This window comes from Coloeus monedula (genome assembly GCF_965178545.1).
Source record: "Coloeus monedula genome assembly, chromosome: 1".
Taxonomy (NCBI): Eukaryota; Metazoa; Chordata; class Aves; order Passeriformes; family Corvidae; genus Coloeus; species Coloeus monedula.
Genome location: NC_138781.1, coordinates 107,569,534 through 107,588,750, shown reverse-complemented (window position 1 = coordinate 107,588,750; position 19,217 = coordinate 107,569,534). Strand labels below are relative to the sequence as shown.

The following is a 19,217-nucleotide window of genomic DNA, read 5'->3' as shown; positions in this document are numbered from 1 at the left end:
GATGGTATAATCACAGAGCACAATGTGCCCACAAAGAAATTATAGCTCGTGATCTGCAACATATAAAGGGGGAATAATGATAGACTCAACCAGACTTATGCTAGGTTATCCATACATATGGCCTGTATGGATGCATTTGTGTCTTCATTTAGTATTTTGATTTAGCTCTGTAAACATCAGTCCTCTCTTATAACTCTGAGCCTGGCCATTATAAGTTGGCTGCTCTTATGGTGTCATTGAAGATCTCAAATAGGGATTTGAAATAGGAGAAAATAACAGCTTAGGCTTAGGCTACTGTAAGATGGGCTGGTGAGGAACAAATTTACATTTAGATTGAGCCTCTTCACATCTTTTCTAAGTAATTGTAAACTCTCTTGTGCCTCAGCCCTAGAAAAGAATTTAGGCAGTCCTACACTGCCAAAAACTGTCTTGTGCTTTGTAAGATGTGTGATAGCTAATCTAAGTAGTCAGGCTTAGCATCTACTTTTCATAATTATTTGTGCAAATACAGCTCAGTTATCAAATGTCAGCATTAATCAGACAAAGGATATCAGCATTGCCAAAATAAACGTGTTGTAAAAGTGTTGTGTCTGATTATTTGTATTATTCAACCAACACCCAGACGTCCTATTATGTTAAGAGCTACACAAGCATGTAAGAAACCATTCCACCAGGAGGGAGTGCATGACTAATTTACCATAAGAGAAAACAATTAGACATTACAAACAAATTAAAAGAAAGAGAGAGGAGAATTAGGGGGGTCTTGGTAGTCTGTGACTGTGTGTTCCTGTAAGAACAAATAACGAGTTTTAAGTAAAGGAAAAAATGTTTCGATATAAATAAATAAGTAATATGATACCAGTAATTCTTACTGGGCATTTGCCTAGCCCAATGGAGGTTTCTGTGGTATGTACTTAGCTTTCATATTAGGGTCTTATCCTCATTCACGCCATTCTCGTAGGGATCTCCAAATGGCATTGCACGACAGCAGAGGACAGAGGAACACAGCCAAGATCTTACAGCTGGCCTCATACCACACAAATCTACCATCTGCACCCAGCCAGGCACATGCCCAGGGAGGGCTACAGGGGCTGCATTTCTTTGTTATTAAATGCCTTATACTGCCAGCATAGCATAAAGGGATCCTGATGTGACTGATCATTCGTCTCCCTCTAACGCGTTCTGTTGAGCACGTTTTCAGGGCCACAGCTGGATTTTGTTTTAGCATTAATACAAATAAAGCACTTTATTAAGGTGCCTAGTCGAACTGGTGCTGCCCAGGACAGTGAATATTACTGTGTTTCAGTGAGAGGAAGATGCACAGGACACAAAGGTACACAGAGTTTACAGACGTATCTACTCTCCAGTCTCCTTTCCACTCTGAGGTCACCCTGCCTTGTCATGGGCCTTTCATTATTCTGAGTGTCTATTTGTCAAGGGCACCTCCTCAGAAGTCAGGATGAGTTTTAGTCCTCTTTGCCTGCAGGAGCTCGTGGTCGGTGATGCACAGCGATATAACATGACATCTAAAACATAAAGCATTTAGCAGTTGAAACAAAGTATTTAGTGTGTGGGGGGGAAGATAAGTAAGATAGAAAAAGATATATTTATTTGTGTCTTTGCAATGTAAAATTTACAAGGTAACCACAGGAAACTGGGCTCTGTCAAGCACTTAAATGTCTCAGATTAATTCTCCCAGACAATTCCCAGCCTTTTGTGAATGTGCTCCTTTTTTCACATCCCTAATTCTTTTCCTCTCCAGTGCAAAGAAGCCTGGCACTGTCCCTCAGCTATTGTTTGTAGAAAAGTGGCTTATCTTGAGCCATACTTTTCCTTTCATTTTCCTTTTGAATTGAACCATTCTGTTCATGGAGCAAAGTCAAAACAGGGTACTCATAAATTACCACAGAGCAGTTCCCCTTTCATCACATGCATAAACACTTTGCAAATCTAGTAGGTGAAGCTGGAATTCCCATCTATTCTTGGAATTTATAGCCAAAACCAAGTGAGAGTGGTGATATGGTAGTGCAAAACAACATTTATGAGATCTCTCATGTAGGGCATCTTTAATACTTAGTGTTTTCATAATAACTACTATTTCTCATTATGAAATACAGCAACTGCCATTTCTTTCACTCTCTTTCACATTCCCGTAAGGGAGAATTCCTTGAACTGCCCAGCAGTGTATTGACAAAATAAATTTTAAAAATAATAATTAAAAAAACAACTTGAAGCACAACAGCTTGGTAGGAAACACTGATAATGTGTGATGGCCTGATGCAAATGTTATGTCATTAAAATATAGCAGTAGTTTGTATTTTATAAGCCATTTTTCTAGGTCAACTGAGCCACTTCATATTGCTTCTATACTCTGGTTATCTCACCCAAACGAGTAAATTACTAATGTACACGCAGGGAGAATGAGGGGGCTTACACTTGCAAGTGGGTTTGTTGCATTTGCCTCTCCTCAAAGTATTTTCTGTAATTTTTAAAGGACTTGGCCCAACGAAGTCCTGCCAGCAGCTCTAGTAGGTGTACACACCGGCAGCAGCCAGTGCAATCTTTGCCACAAAAGGTACTCTGGCGTGTGACCTGGAAGGCACGTTTGGATGCGGGAACCCAGCCGCCTGGCAGCGATGCCAACGGGTGGGAAATAAAGAGTACTAACAGAAGTGGACTTTTCAAGAGATTAAAAAAAGCACCCAACACAGCATGGCATCACCGCTCGGTGCCCCGGCGCAGAGCTTTCATCGCCTGCCTACTCGCGGAAGGACCGCACCGCCCTGCCCAGGAGGTCTGGCCCTCACCCGGGGACGGGGAGGGACCCTGGCCACCTCCTCCCCCTCCGCTGTCGCTCCAAGCCCCGGCTTCCTCCCGGGGCTGGAGCCGCCCTCGCCCCCGGCCCCGCCGACATCCCGCCCACCACCGCTCTCCCGGCCCGCGCTGCCCACGCCGGCTGCCCGGGGCTCTGCCGTGGAGCTGCTCCCAATTCCTGGAGACCTGTAAATACAGCTCTGATTTGAATGTTATTTTTTTCACCTTTGCAGCCTTTACAAAGTAAGGACTACCTGTTGCATACTCATGCGGCAGCGCTATTCAGCAGGATAAATCAGTGTTCCCCTCCTTTACCGGGAGAAAGGACCCGGGGATGCCCGAGCGGTCCTTTCTCTTCCCCGGGCAACGTGGCCTGGCCCCGGCCCCGGCCTGGCACTGCCAGAACCAGCCGCTTGGTCTCTCTTTGGCCACCCGCCCCGTGGTGCCCCGTGCCCCCAGGCTCCAGCAGACCTTGGGGCTTTTGCCTTTCGGGGTAATGCCTTGAGCCCAGATGAGCGGAGCGGGGGACTTGCAGCGCCGCAGGGCACTGCCCACCTTCCCATCCCTCTCCTCAAGCCTCCGGGACTGTCCTCCCCCGAGCGCGCTGCAGTCCCTGACGTCCCGACGCGGGTGATCCGAGCCTCCCAAGGACTTCAGAAGCTAAGCACGCATTTACCACTTTCGTCTGATAAGGCAGCCACCGAGGCTACTCCAAGGTCCGCAGAAGAAGCGGAAACATCCCGGCTGGTGCTGCTCTGCTCTTTCCATTAAGGCTGTGCCTCTTTCCCACGCCTGAGCCTCTCTTCCCTTACATTTACTCTTCGGGTGCTTTGCAAATGTAAGGGCTGCAGTTTCATATCCCCCTGTTCCGAAAGGACGGATCTGCCTTTTGTAGTACAGCCAGAGCAAGGAACTTGCTGATATCCTCGGATACTCGGCTCTGCCTCTAGGTGAACCTGTATCTGCCTTGAGCAGAGAGATAATGCGGTGGCTGTTGTTTTGTTGCTGCCAGTCCCTGGAGAGAGGGTTTTCATGAAGTCTTAGCTTGGGGGAAAAAAGAAACCCAACCAAAACGGGCAACACCATATAGCTCATGGCTGGGAGATCAAAATTTCTCCCTAAATGAGGCTTTCTGATAGGAAGAGGCTGGCAGAGGCGTCCCTATAATAAAGCGTGCGAGGAAAGTAGTTTGCCGGGCGGGAGGAGAGCAGCCTGGCTGGTTGACAGAGGGGGCGGATCCTGCGCACGGGCGGGCAGCGCCGAGTCGGAGCGGCCCCGGCAGCCGCGGGGCTATTTCAGGAGCCGGGCGGAGGCGGCGGCTGGAGCCGGGGCAGTGATGGGGTTAGCGGCGCCGGTGGGCTGAGTGGGGGGCTTGCAAGCGGAGGCGAAGGCAGCTGGGAAAACACGCCTTTGCCTTGGATTGAAGAGAAAAGGATCGGTTTTTTGGGCTGCATCACAACTTGAGCGGCATCAAGCTGAGCCAGGCGGAGAGGGGAGCGGGAGGGGAAGGAGAAGGAGGAGGAGGAGACGGAGACGGCTGCCACCGGGGGATTTGGGCTCGATTTATTGAAACAAATCAGTGCTCGGGAGAGAGCGGCGAGGAGGAGGAGGAGGAGGAGGAGAAGGTGGGAGTGGGGGGGGCAGGAAGAGGGGGATCGAGAAAGAAAAGTGTGAGGGCTGTGGCTGGGAGAAACAGAAGTGATGAGAGAGCGAGCAGGGAGGCTGGAGGAGGCTGCCCGTCCTGTCGCCGCGCCCCGCGGGGACCGCCGCTCCTGCCGCCGCCGGGCGCCCCCGCGGCCGCCGCTGCCGCCCCGCAGCCCCCGGCCCGCGCCATGGAGGCGCTGAACGGCCCCGGCCCGGGGCCCGGCGACGCGCTGCGGCCGCCGCCGCCGCCTTCGCCCGGCCACCACCACCCGCACGCCGAGAAGAAGCGGCTGCACCGCGCCCCGTCGCCCGCCAGACCCTTCCTCAAGGACCTGCACGCCCGCGCCGCCGCCAAGCCTCCGCCCGCGCCCCCCAAGTCCCCCGGCCTCCCCGCCCGGGCGCCCCCGTCGCCGCACCCGGGCGCCCACCAGCCCTCCGCGGGGCTCCTGGCGGCGCCGGGCCGCCTCTCCCGTCGCCCCGCCGCCCCGGGGGGCAAGGCGGCCGCCGCCGCCGTCACCGCCGTCGGCAGGGCGGGCGCCAAGGCCGCCCCCTGCGCCAAGCGAGCAGCCCGCGGTCCGGAGCCGGGGCCCGGCGGCCGAGGAGCGGGGCGGCAGCCCGGCGGGGAGGCGGCCCCGCCGCCCGGCAAGGGCAGGAAGGCGAAGCGGGGCGGCGCGGCGGGCAGCGGCCATGCGGCGGCGGCGCTGGCCCGCGTCGGCCACACGGACAGCAGCTCCGACCTCTCCGACTGCCCCTCCGAGCCGCTCTCCGACGAGCATCGCCTGGCCCCAGCCGCCAGCAGCGACGCCGAGTCCGGCACCGGCTCCAGCGACCGCGAGCGGGAGCCGCCCGCCGCTCATCCCGCCGCCGAGCCGCCCCGCGCCGGCCACGGCCCCGGGCGCGGAGCTCCGCCGGCCCTCGGCTCCCGCGGGGATGCGCTGCCTGCGGCCACGGGCGGGGGGCGAGCCTCGAGCGGCTGGGAGCCGCCGCCGGCGGCCCCGGAGGAGCTGCAGCGGGAGGTGGAGGAGCTGCGCTCGGAGAACGAGTACCTCAAGGTGAGCATCGCCCGCGGAGCCCGGCCTCGGCGGGGAAGGGAAGGGGGCGGCAGCGGTAGAAGCGCGGCCCCCTCCTACCTGGGAACGCGGGGACCGCGCCTGGGGGGAGGGCGAGTGGATTCGCGCTGCCTGGAGTCACCTCCCGCGAGACCCCCCGCCCCCGCTGGACCAAATGCCAAATTTTACCCGCGGGAGAGAAATAGAGGCAGCGAGAACCATCCGGGCGCCTCGGCCCCCTCCTCCCCCGCCCCCACGAAGAGAGACCGCGGTACGGCTTAAGGGCTCATAAGCGTATGATCGCGGCTCCCTGCAAAGCCCTATTTGTGGGGGCTGGATGAACGTCAGTCCGGTGCAACATGTACCGTGGCAATGCTGCGTTTGGTTGACGTGGTGGTAGCTCAGCAAACCCCGACTCTTTCTAAAGCGCCGCAAACACTCTACTGGTTAGCAGGACTTTGCTTTCCAGGAACTGTTTTCCTCAGTATCACCCTTTAAGAAAAGCCAAAGGAATAGGTTCCCTCATTTGATGTGGAAACGATGGCAGCATTATGTGCTCTGCTTATTGTGTTACTTTATCACTGGAAAGTGAAGCCACTCGCTGTGAAGTACTAATAGAACAACAAGAGCAGCAAGAAAAAAGTGTCATTGCATCCTTGTACAGGTAGAAAAGTACATCTTCATGAATCCATCCTCGGAGAAAAAGCAAAGCTAAATTCAGGCAAGCTCTGAGCTGGGTTGACCTGTGGGAACTTTTAGTTGGACTGGTACTTACAATCCGATCTTTTGGCAGAGCAAAGAAGCTACATGCATAGAGATCTATAAATAAGATAAACTGAGATAATCCTGTAACCACAGCCACTGTTTGCCTCTGGTGAGAAAAATCTTTGTTCCCTGATTTTGGAAACACCCTGTTGTCAAGCAAAATAACCATGGAAATCCATGTAAATCTAGGATTCTTACTCGAATAAGAACTGCAGTTTGGTGTATAACCTTGGGAGAGAAGGGTGCTAAAGATACAGGCTAGGCTCGTTAAGGGGTTTTGGCTAAGGTACAGGAAACAATATTCAGTATAGCAAAAGGGTAACAGCAGGGGTGCTGCAAGGTTCTTTGCTGGGTCTGGTGCTGCTTAGTGAACTGGAAAACGGAATGAGCAATGATACAGCAAAATTTTCAGATGACATTAAGTGAAATCCAGCAAAGATCAGACAGAACTTAATCATAAAGTTAACCCCAGAGGAAAGTATGAAAGATGAAGGCAGAGGATGGTAAAAAAAAATCTTAATATTCAAAATCTGAAACACTTGGAGGGAAGAATAATGCACTTTTCTGTTTAAGTGTGTTGCATTAACTTTGGAGCATCATGAGAGAAGGAGCAATGAAAATCTGCAAAAACTGTTAGATTACAGTGGGAACTGAACAGAGACTAACTTAGAAAAGCTGGCAATATTTTATAGAACTGTAGCTGTTACACAGGTCAGTGAGTGTACCTGAAATACTGGGGGCACTGCTGGTCATCTAGAAAAGGATAATACAGAACCAGACCAATAAAAATTATTGGCTCATAGCAAAGCTTTTATAGCACTCATTGGATGGGAAACTGAAGTGTGGTAGAGAAATGTAATAGTCTATAAAAAGATGAGCAGCACAGAGAACCTTTATCACAAGCTTTTGTTTTATTTGACAGCCTAGAAGCAAGAGGAGATGTAATGAAATCAGAATTGATAATAGGAATTGCTTAAGGAGTAGGTAACTGGCACTGCCATTAGAAGGCATGAAGTCCAGGAGCATCTCCTTGCATTACAGGATTTGCACAAGTATATGAGTAATATATACTTAAACCCATTACAAAGTATGTGTCAAGCCCTCTTTCTTTATACTGAAAGTAATTTTTAACTATGGGAAACTGAAAGAAAAGAGTTTGTCTGAATTGTCTAGGACTGAACCCTGTTAATGTATCCCACCTGAGGAACTCTGTGATCATGGGACGTAGTTGCCAGTGACAAGGCTTAGGTAAACTTTATTCTGCTTCATTCCAAATTTTTCACCCTGTGCAACAGTGCCTTCAGATCTTTCATCTTGATGTCTTCATCATCTACAGCAATTTTGTCCCAATGCTTTTTTGATTCAGATTGTGACTTTTTCATGCTAAAAGTATTTCTGAGACTGGTATGATACAGAATGGTGATGATACAGACTGGTTTCTTCAGTGGGCATGTTCTGATGCCTGGAAAGCCATGAACTCACACTATTGCCTCTTCTGAGGGAAACGAGTACGTTGTCTGCTTTCCTTGGCCACCTGGGCGCATGAGGTCTTAGTTCTGCTCCACTCTCAAAATGGTTAGAAACAGCCTAGTGGTGCAAAAATTATCAGGAGAATCCCCAAACCTCATTTGCCTTTCCTAGGAAAACCTATAAAAAACATCTACAGATTAAAACCACAGCATTGTCTGAGTTGTTTACTTGTGGGTTTGTTCCGTGTGTTATTTGCAATGCAGTTCTCTTGGTTGGCATTGGAGTGAGCTGTGTTTCTCCAGAGGGGGCTAAGGGATAACAGGGATGCTGTCAACTGTAAATAGACAAATGATTAGATAAATCCCAGAAGAAGCTGTTAATTTCCTGAGCATGGCCATAAGCCAAATTTTGTAGCTTTCACTCCTCCTTATCCCTCCCTGCAGCTGGAGTGCAGCCCTAAGTGCACGTAATAAAGTCTTTTTCAGGGAAATTTAATTTTCTTATAGGAGTATCTTCCATATGTCTGTAACACAGGTTATAGAAGATACACACACATAGAGAGACTTAGTGCTAAAGACTGCTAGAGATTAAAGTGTTACCAGAAAGAAAAAAACAAACACAATCATTTGTTTTTGTTTCTACACAATAAATACTAGAAAGTCTCCCAGAATGCAGTGCAAGCCGCTGCTTCTGCAAACATCTCATATACCATGAGCCAGATTTTAACCTGGTATCAGGTTTCCACCTTATAATGTTCCAGGACTGTCTTTAGATAAGAATTTGGCTCTAGCCATAGCTAACTAGCTGCAAAGCTAAGCGTGTAGGTGAAGTGGCTGAGGAGAAATGTTTACATTGAGAAGTCTCTCTTCTACTACCGCTGTGAAATTTCATCATGGATTTCAGTTTCGTGTATTCCTTGCAAGATCTTATTTCAGCTACCTATGGGGGAAGACTGTAATACTACAGCAGCATTTAAAAGGTATCACTTCTTTGTTGACGTCTAAGAGAGAAATTTTGTCATGGCTCTCGGCTCTGTAGGACCAGGAGATCCTTGGTAACTGCTGGTGGTAGATAAAGTTTTAGTTACTGCTAGTCAGTCCTGTTAGTAGTAGCAAAATACTGCCCACACAAGTGGTTGATTTTCAAGTTTACTTTAAAGTGTCCAGCACAGGGAGAAGTGTCATTCACTATGAGATTCCTTGGGAAACTTGGAAAAAAGCCCTCTGAAGGGTGAGGGATCTTAAGGAAGAAGGCCCAAATTTTAGCAATTAGGCATGTTTTTGCTCTGTCTCGGCCAAACTTTAATTTAGATTGTGTTAATTAAATAAACATGCTAGCAGAAACAGCAGTGGTGTTTTAGTCACAACACACGCCCCTTTTCTCTTTGCATCCTTCACAGCCATAATGTGAAAGCAGCCTCCTACATGAGGCGTGACACTTCCCACAGCCCTTAAAATAAAACTGGTGCTTGCTGTGCTTTTCTTCACCTGGCCTTCTATTTGTGCCTGTGCTGGTCTAAGTTCAACATGCCAGAAATGCTGCTACAGTGTGGACTAGCACAGAAATATACTATCTGGGATTTATTGGATAACTGTCTTGCTTTGTCTTTTTTTCTTTCTATATTCATTTGTAACTGTGACATATTCTGGATATAAATTGACTAAGGGCCCACTCCAGGCTCCTTATTCCACTCTGATGCATCTAAACTATGTTCATTTTTGTTTAAAATCACAATGTGTGTCATATGAGGTTATGTATTTCTTTACTCACTTGAAACTGTAGCTCTTTGAGTTGTAGGCTTGTGCTGAACTTAGGGAGAGTAATTCTACCGCTTCTTTTATTAACCTGCAGGGATTTGTGGATGTCAAAGGGTTTTGCAGACCAAGAATGATGCAAAGTGATGGCACCAATTTTTTTCCATTTAGTGAGGGTTACCAGGGTTAGCAAAATAAAGCTCATCCCCTATCTCTGCTTGACATGCTGCTTTTCCCACCTGGCGACTGGTGGCCCCGAAGAGAACGGAAGGTGACAACCCGGCCCGGGGCACCAACCCCAGGTGGCTGGGCTCAGCCGGAGGGACGGTCAGCTGTCGAGAGAGATGTCACTTTGGGGGAAGAATAGCGAGGCCATGTGCCTTGTTAGCTCCAGCTGTGTCCCTGGCAGCCCCCACCCTGCCTGGAGGGGATGAGCTGCGTGATGCACCGGGCAATAGTTTGCCTTGGTGGCCCTCAGTAGAGGCTATCAATGTTGCCATTGATGAGTGCTCGAACAGCTTCACCAGCCCCAGCCGAGGATATGTGTTGAAACAATACTGTAGCTAATGCTTGAATGAAGCAGAAAAGCTGCCAGATGCTGCTCTCGCTCTCAGATCCTGCAAACTTGAAGCAGCCCTGAAGTCAACAGGTGCTCACGGTCCTGTGACTTTTCAGTTCGCATCTTGGTTTGTGCACAAGCTTCAGACAACGTTGGTTTGGTGAGCGACTTGTAAAGTAGTCTGCTTTGAAAGCTAAATAATAACATCAGGGGCCCAGGGGCTTCAGGTTCATTAACATATTTTGCAAGAGGCAAAAATAATGGTTGTTGCTTTCTTCCCAATCAAAGCCTTTTAGAGCATATTTATCCCTGCTGCAGTTCTGCTGTAAAGTGCTGTGGGGGATGTGTTTATTTCTTAGCAGCAGCAGCAGCGTCTCCTACATATAGACAGTTTGAGATATTTAAAACATGAAAACAGAGATTATGTAAAATCACAGTTCATGAATCTTAGATTTATGAAGGACTTTCTAGAAGCTCTGGATTCACCAGTGCAATAGCAGTTACCCACTGTAATTTCCACTCTTCCTCCCTTTCCCACTCTCCACTCACTTGATTAAATGTATATTAAATAGCTTTCTATTTAGAAAACAGTACTGACGTAATCTATAAATATGACTTTTGGCCAAATTAATAAACATATTTTTTACATAGACAATTGAATTTCCTCCTTCATTTGTATTTTCTTAAATACTATACAATTTATAGATTTTGTGTGTTTTTGTCTTCCTAGTTTGCAGTTATTTTCAACTTAATATATAACTTCTGAACACTGATGTGTTCTAATTCGCTGGAGCCTAAAGACTTCACCAGTGTGCATAACTGTACTCACATAGCAATGAATTCAGTATTCATGTATCTTTTATGCTATTTTTTTGCATGTAATTTCTCCCTAACAATAATTTTCAAGGTTTTTTGACGCATGGTTGGGTTCCACTGTTTAGTCTCTATTCATGCTCTGAGGTAAGAGCTTTCTCTATTTTAGCCAGTAATTCATCTCAATGAAGGTAGATCAGCAGGCTGACCTAAATGCAAGTGGTGCAGATGACCCTTCCTCTGCAGTTTAGTGGTCTTGCTTTGGACTGCATTTAGTCTGGCCCCTTGAACAAAACATCCCCATCGTGCATATGTTTTAAAGCTGTCCAGAGGACTCGAGTAGCGGAGCACATTTGCTACACCCTTGGAGTGTAGGTCTCTGTTTTATTTCGGAAAGGATCCGTTTCTTGCATGCTCTGTGGACAGAATGAGTGTGCAGTTGGTGGAGATGATTGGAAAATTTGTTTTCAAACCTTGTTACAGATCATAACCAGACTGGCTGGGCAGACAGAGCCCATAAGTTATGCAAGTATTCCTGGTCATTTCAGTGGGAATGACTCAGATGAGTATGGGTTACTCAGTGTGATAGCTGTATGGCCTGACTTTTTCTCTCTCTTTCTCTCTCCCTCTCTATTTCTTTTTTTAAAGAATCATAAACAAGGCATATTCCTGTAATTTGTTCTTAATTATACTTAATTATAATTAAATCAATAATAAACAAGCATGACATCAGTAAATGTATTAATGAGGTAATGGCTTCTCTTCTGACAGGCAAGTCTTCAATTTGCACAGTACAGACAGAAAATGACCTATCAGTATGCATTTGGGCTACACAGTGATGGAAATTGCACACAAGTCTTTCCCCCTTTCAGCCAGTTCACATTGGCTTGGTACACTGGCAGGCAAATGGGGAATCCTGATTCTGTTGCTTTTGCACTGCAGTCTTGGGGACTCCTGCAGACAGAGCAGCTATTTGTGTGTGGCCCTGTGTCCCTACAGCCACCCTGTGACTCTAAGTTGGGTAATTCCTATTAGACCCCAAATAGCTGGCCTTTAGGAAGTCATTTGGGCCAAGTGAAACCATAAGCTGAAGGACTCAGGCTGGTGGAAGTGGGATTTCTACTGCAAATTTGGAAAGAGCTGCCAGTTAGAAAACAGACTTCCATTCATTTTTTCTGATGACCAGAGTGACATAGGGAAATAAAAGCAGTTTATCTTTTCCTAAACAATATTATTTCTTCCAGGACTCTCTGACTCGTGCTGTTCTTACTGAAAGTAATAGCATAATTACCATTAAATTAAAAGGGATCAAGAGGAGGCTTTCATCCCCTTCAGGAATGCACAACAAAGTGAAGCTTCTGATGCCAGCACTTAACCTCCCAATTTCAATTGCCACTTTGGGGTGCTGGAGCAGGTCCTCCCTGTTTAAGGAAGGGAGCAGCTCTCCATTTTTAGATGAACAAAGAGGGGTGGCCACTTCCTTGCCTGTTTGTTTTAATTACATTTAAGTGCTTATTCTGATCTCTTTCTTCAGTTTTACAATATTAAACTCTACAGTATGAAGCTCAATACCTCCTGAGAGAAAGAGCTTTAATTCTAACTCACAATAATAATAGTAGTAAGAACAATACATTTTAATTAAGTCAAGGGTTTGGCTTATCTGTTATTTCTATCTGCCTTGTAGCCAGAGCATCACTTTTTTTGCAAACTACCAAGCTGGGAGTTTTGGCTTTGCTGCATTTACCTTTGATTTCACAAATGATTGACATGTTTTCCTTCAAAACAGCAGTTTGCCAGTTTAGTAAGCAGGACCATCACAGTTTCAGTTACAACTTCCCTTTCCATGGGTCTTTCTTTAAATTACCTTCCTTCATTTTCTGTGCATGGATCACTTTAGAAGGGGAGTTTAAGCTGTTCTGATTTTCCAGGTGTGATTGTAACAGTTCTGACTTAGGATCTGCTAACATACGGTTTCAGGGTCCACAGCAGAATCACAAATACTTGCCAAGGAGAATCAGCTGCTAAGAGATGGAATCGTCTACACCCTTGTCACTGGCCTTGTGGCCTGTATCAAAAGCAAGATTGTGTCTTTATTGTAACGAAAGTTAAACTGTTATGGTTCAGTTAGAGGTTATCCCAGTATCTAAAATGGTGTGCTGACGTACAAAATCTGAGCTAGATTTTCTAGAGGTGACATGTTCCTCTCTATATATTTATTATATAAAAATAGGACTTCATGTTGCTATTCAAAAATATTTAATCTGTCTGATTTAATTTGGGTCTTTTCCTCTCTAGGTTCAAGCCCCAAGCACTGCAGCAATACAGCAGAAAATGGGCTGACGCTGCATGCAGCCTGTACAGTGAGGCTTCTGCTCCTTATACAGTCAAAATTGTTTGTGGCTTCACGTTGCCTTGTTTTAAAGCTCATCCAAAGGATGCTGTATCTCTAAATACAGGAAGTTGGATACAGTTTGATTTCTATGTGAAAATTTTGGGACTAGGAAAAAAATTAATTGTGGAAAAGAAACTCCTTTCCGTCAAAAAAATATCTGAGAGGAGAAGCATGCGAGATTTTTAAAGTACAGCTTCCTTCATTGTATTCTAAATTTTAATTCATCTGCAAAATTACACTAGAGAAAAATGAACTGTGTATTTATAATCAAAACCAGAGGCAAGAATAGAAAAAAAAAAAAAAAAAAAATCACTGACTTGCAAAGTCAGAGTTGTGCTGATAAGGGAGATTGAGAAAATTTTGGTTTTACCAGGAGGTTAAAGACAGTCCTATTTCCTGAGGCTCACGCCAATGCTTGCAACTCTTTGAGGAACTTCTTTGGTGTGAGGAAAGACATTGGACTCAAGTCTCTAACAGAGACAGAGTGACTTTTACAGCTGGGAGAACTCCCATGCCCACAGATGGGTTTTGGGAATGTTCTGTTTCAATGGGATGAGTGTTTCAGGGATTGGGTTGTTTAAAATTATGTGAGTTTCACTTTCCAAGTTTGGTTGCAATAAATGCTTTGAGATCAAATAGTGTTTATTATTTGTCTTTAGAAACCAATCAGATTTGCTAACAGCAAAACCTGATGAAGATAAGAAGGAAGTTTAAGAGATGAGCAATGACATTATAACTGCAGGCTACTTTATACATGAAAGCCATTGCTTAGTTCTTAAATGTAAACATCAGATTATAAACCAGATCCCATTAATTTGTTGATGACAGTTGTTTTTCTTTATTGTGGATTTGTGTTTCAAAATTTTAATTTACAACCAAATTACTAATCTAACATTAGCATTCTGAAGATGACATTAAGAAGTTAATTGAACTTAAATCTAGTTGAGGTAAATTTAACACCTGAGTCTGAAGACAAACCCTACAAAATGACTCTGGTCCTGTTCATTCCATAGGGCTGTGGTAGCTCTGACAGGTAACGATTCTTCTTTTGGTATGAGTACCTTAGACAAAATATCTCATTAATAAACTGAAAATCCACAAGTGTACTCCTTTTCCTAGGTTCAAAAGCCACTGCTACTCTCCAATCAGTTTCTAAAACCTTGACATTTTCTTCTGCATCTCTTATCTTCAGTGGGTAAACTTTTACTTTAGCTCTTGAAAGTGTCTATAAATGTGAAGCATCGTGATAAGTGTGTACACAGGAAAGAAAAACAGGTCTTGTCCCCAATCCAATCAAGCATGCATTGCTATGTTTTTCTTTTTAAAATATACATCATTTATCAAAACTTCACCAGTGCATTGGCTGTAAACTGGCCAGAGTATTTGGCTGTGTCTTGAGGAGTAGATAGGGCCTGGACCCTAAATTGTTTTGAAATAATCCTGCTGGATTTGGTCTGCAGAGCTCATTTGCTTCCTTGAAGTCTGCTGTTTGTGCTTAATTAATGTGTTTGGAACTTCTGAGGATGTTATTGCTGCAAGGGTAACCTCGATGGCAGTGCTTACACTATTCCTTTTCAGACAGCGTATGGTGTGAGCATGATCCAGCGCAATGGGGAGTAACTCTTGAGTCTATCTGTCCACACAAATATCCTGCTCCTGCACTTGTCCCAGGGAGACTGTGGGACAGGATGCTCCTGCAGCAGAAATCTGAATGTATTGAGAATGTACAGTGACATAGTAGGCTTGTGAGAAAACTTCTTTGTCCTTTCAGAGCATCCAGGGAGAGCTGAATGGGCTGTACTGGTGGAGCAAAGCCTCTCTTATAAGCCCAGAGTTGTAATTTTGGAAATAACAGGCCTTGTACATACCCAAAATTTATGCTGGCTCAGCTAACTGAAATTAAACCATAGGTCCATACTGGTGTTTTTATGCATGGATGGGTTGTTGGTAAGAATAAGGCTGTAATTCTAACATAACTGGCAAAGCTAAAGAAGTTCTACCCATCTTCCTTTGGTCAGGACCACGCTCAGGGACAAGATCTGCCCTGCAATTGTTATCAAATCTCCAATGAAGCAAGATTAATATGTCAGTCTGGTTAGGTTGTGGGAAGGGGGAAAGGCTGAGAGGACTGCCAGGAGAGTATGGGCGGATGTGCTCATGCAGGGACTGGACAGGGATGGTTCAGCCAGGGGCAGGGGAAGCTTTGTCAAGGGTACTGACTTCATAGCAGTGCCCTCTCCACCTGAGACAAGTGTGAAATGTTCTCTGGCCACCCTTGGTATTTCAAGTGTGAAATAATCTCCAGCCATCCTTGGTATTTCAAGAGTGATTTAGAGATCTGAAGTGAGGTCACACTGCAGCTAGCCCCAGTGCAAGTTCTCCTGGAATCTTATTTAAGCAAAGTTTTCCACTGAAAATTTGGTCTTTATTATATCAAACACAAATTTAAACAGACCAATCAAAATTTTAATAGTTAATTTCAAATATTTTCCTCCTGGCTCTTTTTTTTGATTTTTTCCCCCCATCTTTGTTTAAAGCTTGTAGAATCATATTTTTTTCTCTCATGCAGTAGTTTAATACCTTGTACCCCTCTGCTTGGAAGACCTTTATAACAGTTCTAGCTGTGGAGCTTCAGTTATGCACAGATTAAACAAATGGCAATGATAGAGCTTATCCTGTTCAGCTGTAAATCTTTAATCTGACTTTAGAGAGCAAGTGCCACTCATGGTATAACATGGAATTGGGACAGTTCATGATGCCCAGAAAAGAATGAGCAGGTTATTCCCGGGGGCACAGGTTTTGTTTTGTTCCTGCAGTCCTGTTATTGAGATGTGTGTGCCCACTTTCTCCTGCACACAGCCCATGTGACATTCAGCCAGTGCATGGCGTTAGGCTCAGATGGGACAGCATTTCCATATGGAGCAGTTCAGTATTTTGTGTAAAACATTTTTCAAGGGAAAATTTCATTTTTAGGAGGGGTTGGCTGTTAAAAAGGCACACACCACACAGAGATGTTGAAGTACTTGCTTTAGTAGGTTTACTGTAGTCTAAGTAAAACAAGGAATCAGTTTAAACAGTGGTAAAGTATTGTACGTTTTTAATTTTAATTGGAGACGGTAAAATGAAGGTCATCAGTTTCAGGAGACATGAGCATCTGGTTTGTTTTTAATTATCAAAGCAGCTGAAAGAAATATGACAAGTATTCATTAATTTAGTTCAGCATAATTACTCAATGTTGGGTTAAAACTTCTGCTCCTGTGACTTCTGGAGCTGCGTGTTGCAATCTGTATCATTTCATTAATATGGTATCCTAGTGAGCATGTTTCCTATTATTCTCCCACGGGTGAGATTTAGAGGTATGATGGAGCACTGTTTTGACTTCTCACAGGATGAGCTGGATGAACTTCGGGCTGAAATGGAAGAAATGCGTGACAGCTATTTAGAGGAAGATGTTTACCAGCTGCAGGAGCTCCGGCGAGAGCTGGACCGGGCAAACAAGAATTGCCGCATTCTGCAATATCGTCTCAGGAAAGCAGAACAGAAAAGCTTGAAAGTTGCACAAACAGGCCATGTGGATGGAGAGCTCATTAGGAGCCTGGAACAGGATTTAAAGGTGGGTTGAGAGATTCATATTCATAGCAAAAGAGAGCAGACTGTGATGTGGCAGTGGAAGTGAGTGTGACACATGAAACAAGCAGTAGTTCTCCAAATGTCAGGACCAATTTCCTACTGCTGTGGTGGAGAACAAATATTCAGCTCATCATCATCATAAGATGTGTCAGTGACCAAAAAAAACATGTGTTTAGACTCAAAATGAAAGAAATACAGTCAAGTTACATTTGTGCATTTGAAAGATTTAAAAGGTCTTGTTTTATTGGTTTTACTGAAAATCTTCACTTTGCAATACTGTATAAACAAGACCTGATATGCTTTTTCCAGTTCATGCTGTTTCCTTCCTTTTCACTTCTTGCTTATGCCAAGTAACTGGAAAAAAATAGTCAAAGTTGCATTTCTTAGAGTCTAGTGAGTTACTTGTATCAGGAACAGACTGTTATATTTTTGCAGGGCAGATAGAGAATCAAAATGCTCTGTCCCTAAAAATACAAATTCCTGTAAAAATTACATTCATACTGAAACAGTTTTTGTATCTTTCAGAAATGCTTCCATCAAAACCAAGTAAAACTTTGTATAGGCTTTGTATGTTTATCTAGCTTTACTCGTCTTAATATTGCTATCTTGTAGCTGTTTTTAAAATATCTTCTGTAGAGAAGGACTGCTTAAAACTGGAATTATTAAGAATGTTGTACTTAAAAATGTAAAACATAAAACCTGAAACTGGAATGATTTGTTGTCAGCAGTGGAAATGAGAGTAACATCAAGTCATCAAACCTTTCAAAATTTCAGATCTAATTTTTTGTTTTATGATGAAAACCAACTTATAACCTTGTAACAGTAGCAGTGATACATTACTCTGTAAAAATCTTGTACGTAGATTTGAATGAAAGATATATTGAGTGTTTTTAGTTAGTCGGCTTTGGGTTTACTGATTCCTTGCAATTCCATAATTCCTCATGTTGTATGATGTATCACCTTTACAAACATTTTTGGAGTAAATATCTATTCTTGTTAGGCTGGACTCAGAAAACCTAAGCTGGCATATATTTCTGTGCTTTCATATCACTCTTGCCTAGCTGTGATTGCTGCTAAAGCAGCAAGTTTGCGTGGATGGGACTGCTGCACACACGTTGCTTTGATGGATGGCCCGTCAGCTTTATGCACAATTCCTTGTCTTCGGCTTTATCTGTGTGGTATGCTGGCACTTTGATGGGCGGGTTTGGTATCTGCTTGTTTCCTCCCGCTGTTCATGACATTGCCTTAGCATAATGTGGAGAGGGAGCTGGAGATGGGTAATCAAATATATTTTCATTCTGGATTTCTTTATTAGAAATGAATATTCATTTTGGTACTTGGAAGGCTTTGACTGTTCCATCAACAGTGCCATAATTGAATTAAAAATCTCTTGGCTGTCTAGGGCTGTAATATGCTTCTTACTGTAGGAGACACACTGTAGCTGTTGCTCCTCACGGATAATCTTCATGCATCTGTGCTCTTTTGACCAGGTAGCCAAAGATGTTTCTGTCAGACTGCACCATGAGCTGGAGAGTGTGGAGGAGAAGCGAGTTAAAGCAGAAGACGAAAATGAAGTCCTTCGGCAGCAAATCATTGAGGTGGAAGTATCCAAGCAGACGCTGCAAAATGAGCTGGACAAGTTAAAAGAGGTAAGCAATTGTCAGAAAAGCCATGCAGAGCAGTATTGCTGGGTTAGAACAGAAATTTGGCACACAGGTGTCTTAGACTAATTCGTACATGAAATGCTTGCTGATATTGCTTGTACAATTGCCCCAAAGGTCTCCTTTGTTATATGTCCCAGATACGTCATTGGTAATTTAGAATCAATAGAGATGTAGATGAGTGATTCTCCACTTTTTTTGTCTAGGGCTTCTCACAGGGCTTCTGTCCCATTTTCAACTGTCTCCTTAAAAACTCTCTTCCTGCTGGAGCAAAACTATCTTTGATTTGACTCCAGCTAGCTAGCTCTGGCTGTTCTTTACACAGACTGGGACTTCCACCTACTTGAAAGTCAAATGAGGTGTGCATGACTTGTCTCTGAGAGCAGGGTTCAGATAGGCAAGGCACTGTTTTGGCTGGTACTCCTCAGTGGTGGCGGTGGAGACATCAGCATGAGCTAGGCAGCAGGAATGTGGTCTGTAATGTATAAATAACTTTACACTTCAGGCACAGAAACACTGTCTCTTGAGAAAAGGAATAATTTCAACTGGTGCTGACACATAGTCATACTGGGTGAAGTGATGATCCTTGGAAGGAAGTGAGCTGAGGAGCAGGGGGACCATAAAGGAAAGCCAAATACAAAGCACAGCACTTTGCTGGAGCCTACA

The 19,217-nt window shown here is 44.9% G+C and overlaps 1 protein-coding gene across 10 annotated transcripts in view; it reads left to right on the top strand.

Annotated features, from left to right (window-relative positions):
• The first annotated feature begins 4,483 nt into the window (after positions 1 to 4,483).
• Positions 4,484 to 19,217, top strand: part of MTCL1 (microtubule crosslinking factor 1) — a 104,348-nt gene continuing 89,614 nt past the window's right edge. For all 10 annotated transcript variants that reach the window (XM_082294337.1, XM_082294336.1, XM_082294335.1 and 7 more), the window contains exons 1-3: positions 4,484 to 5,510; positions 16,649 to 16,873; positions 18,381 to 18,539. In XM_082294337.1, coding sequence (XP_082150463.1) covers positions 4,647 to 5,510; positions 16,649 to 16,873; positions 18,381 to 18,539 — 1,248 coding nt within the window. In that variant the 5' untranslated portion in view covers positions 4,484 to 4,646. The remainder of the gene's footprint in view (positions 5,511 to 16,648; positions 16,874 to 18,380; positions 18,540 to 19,217) is intronic.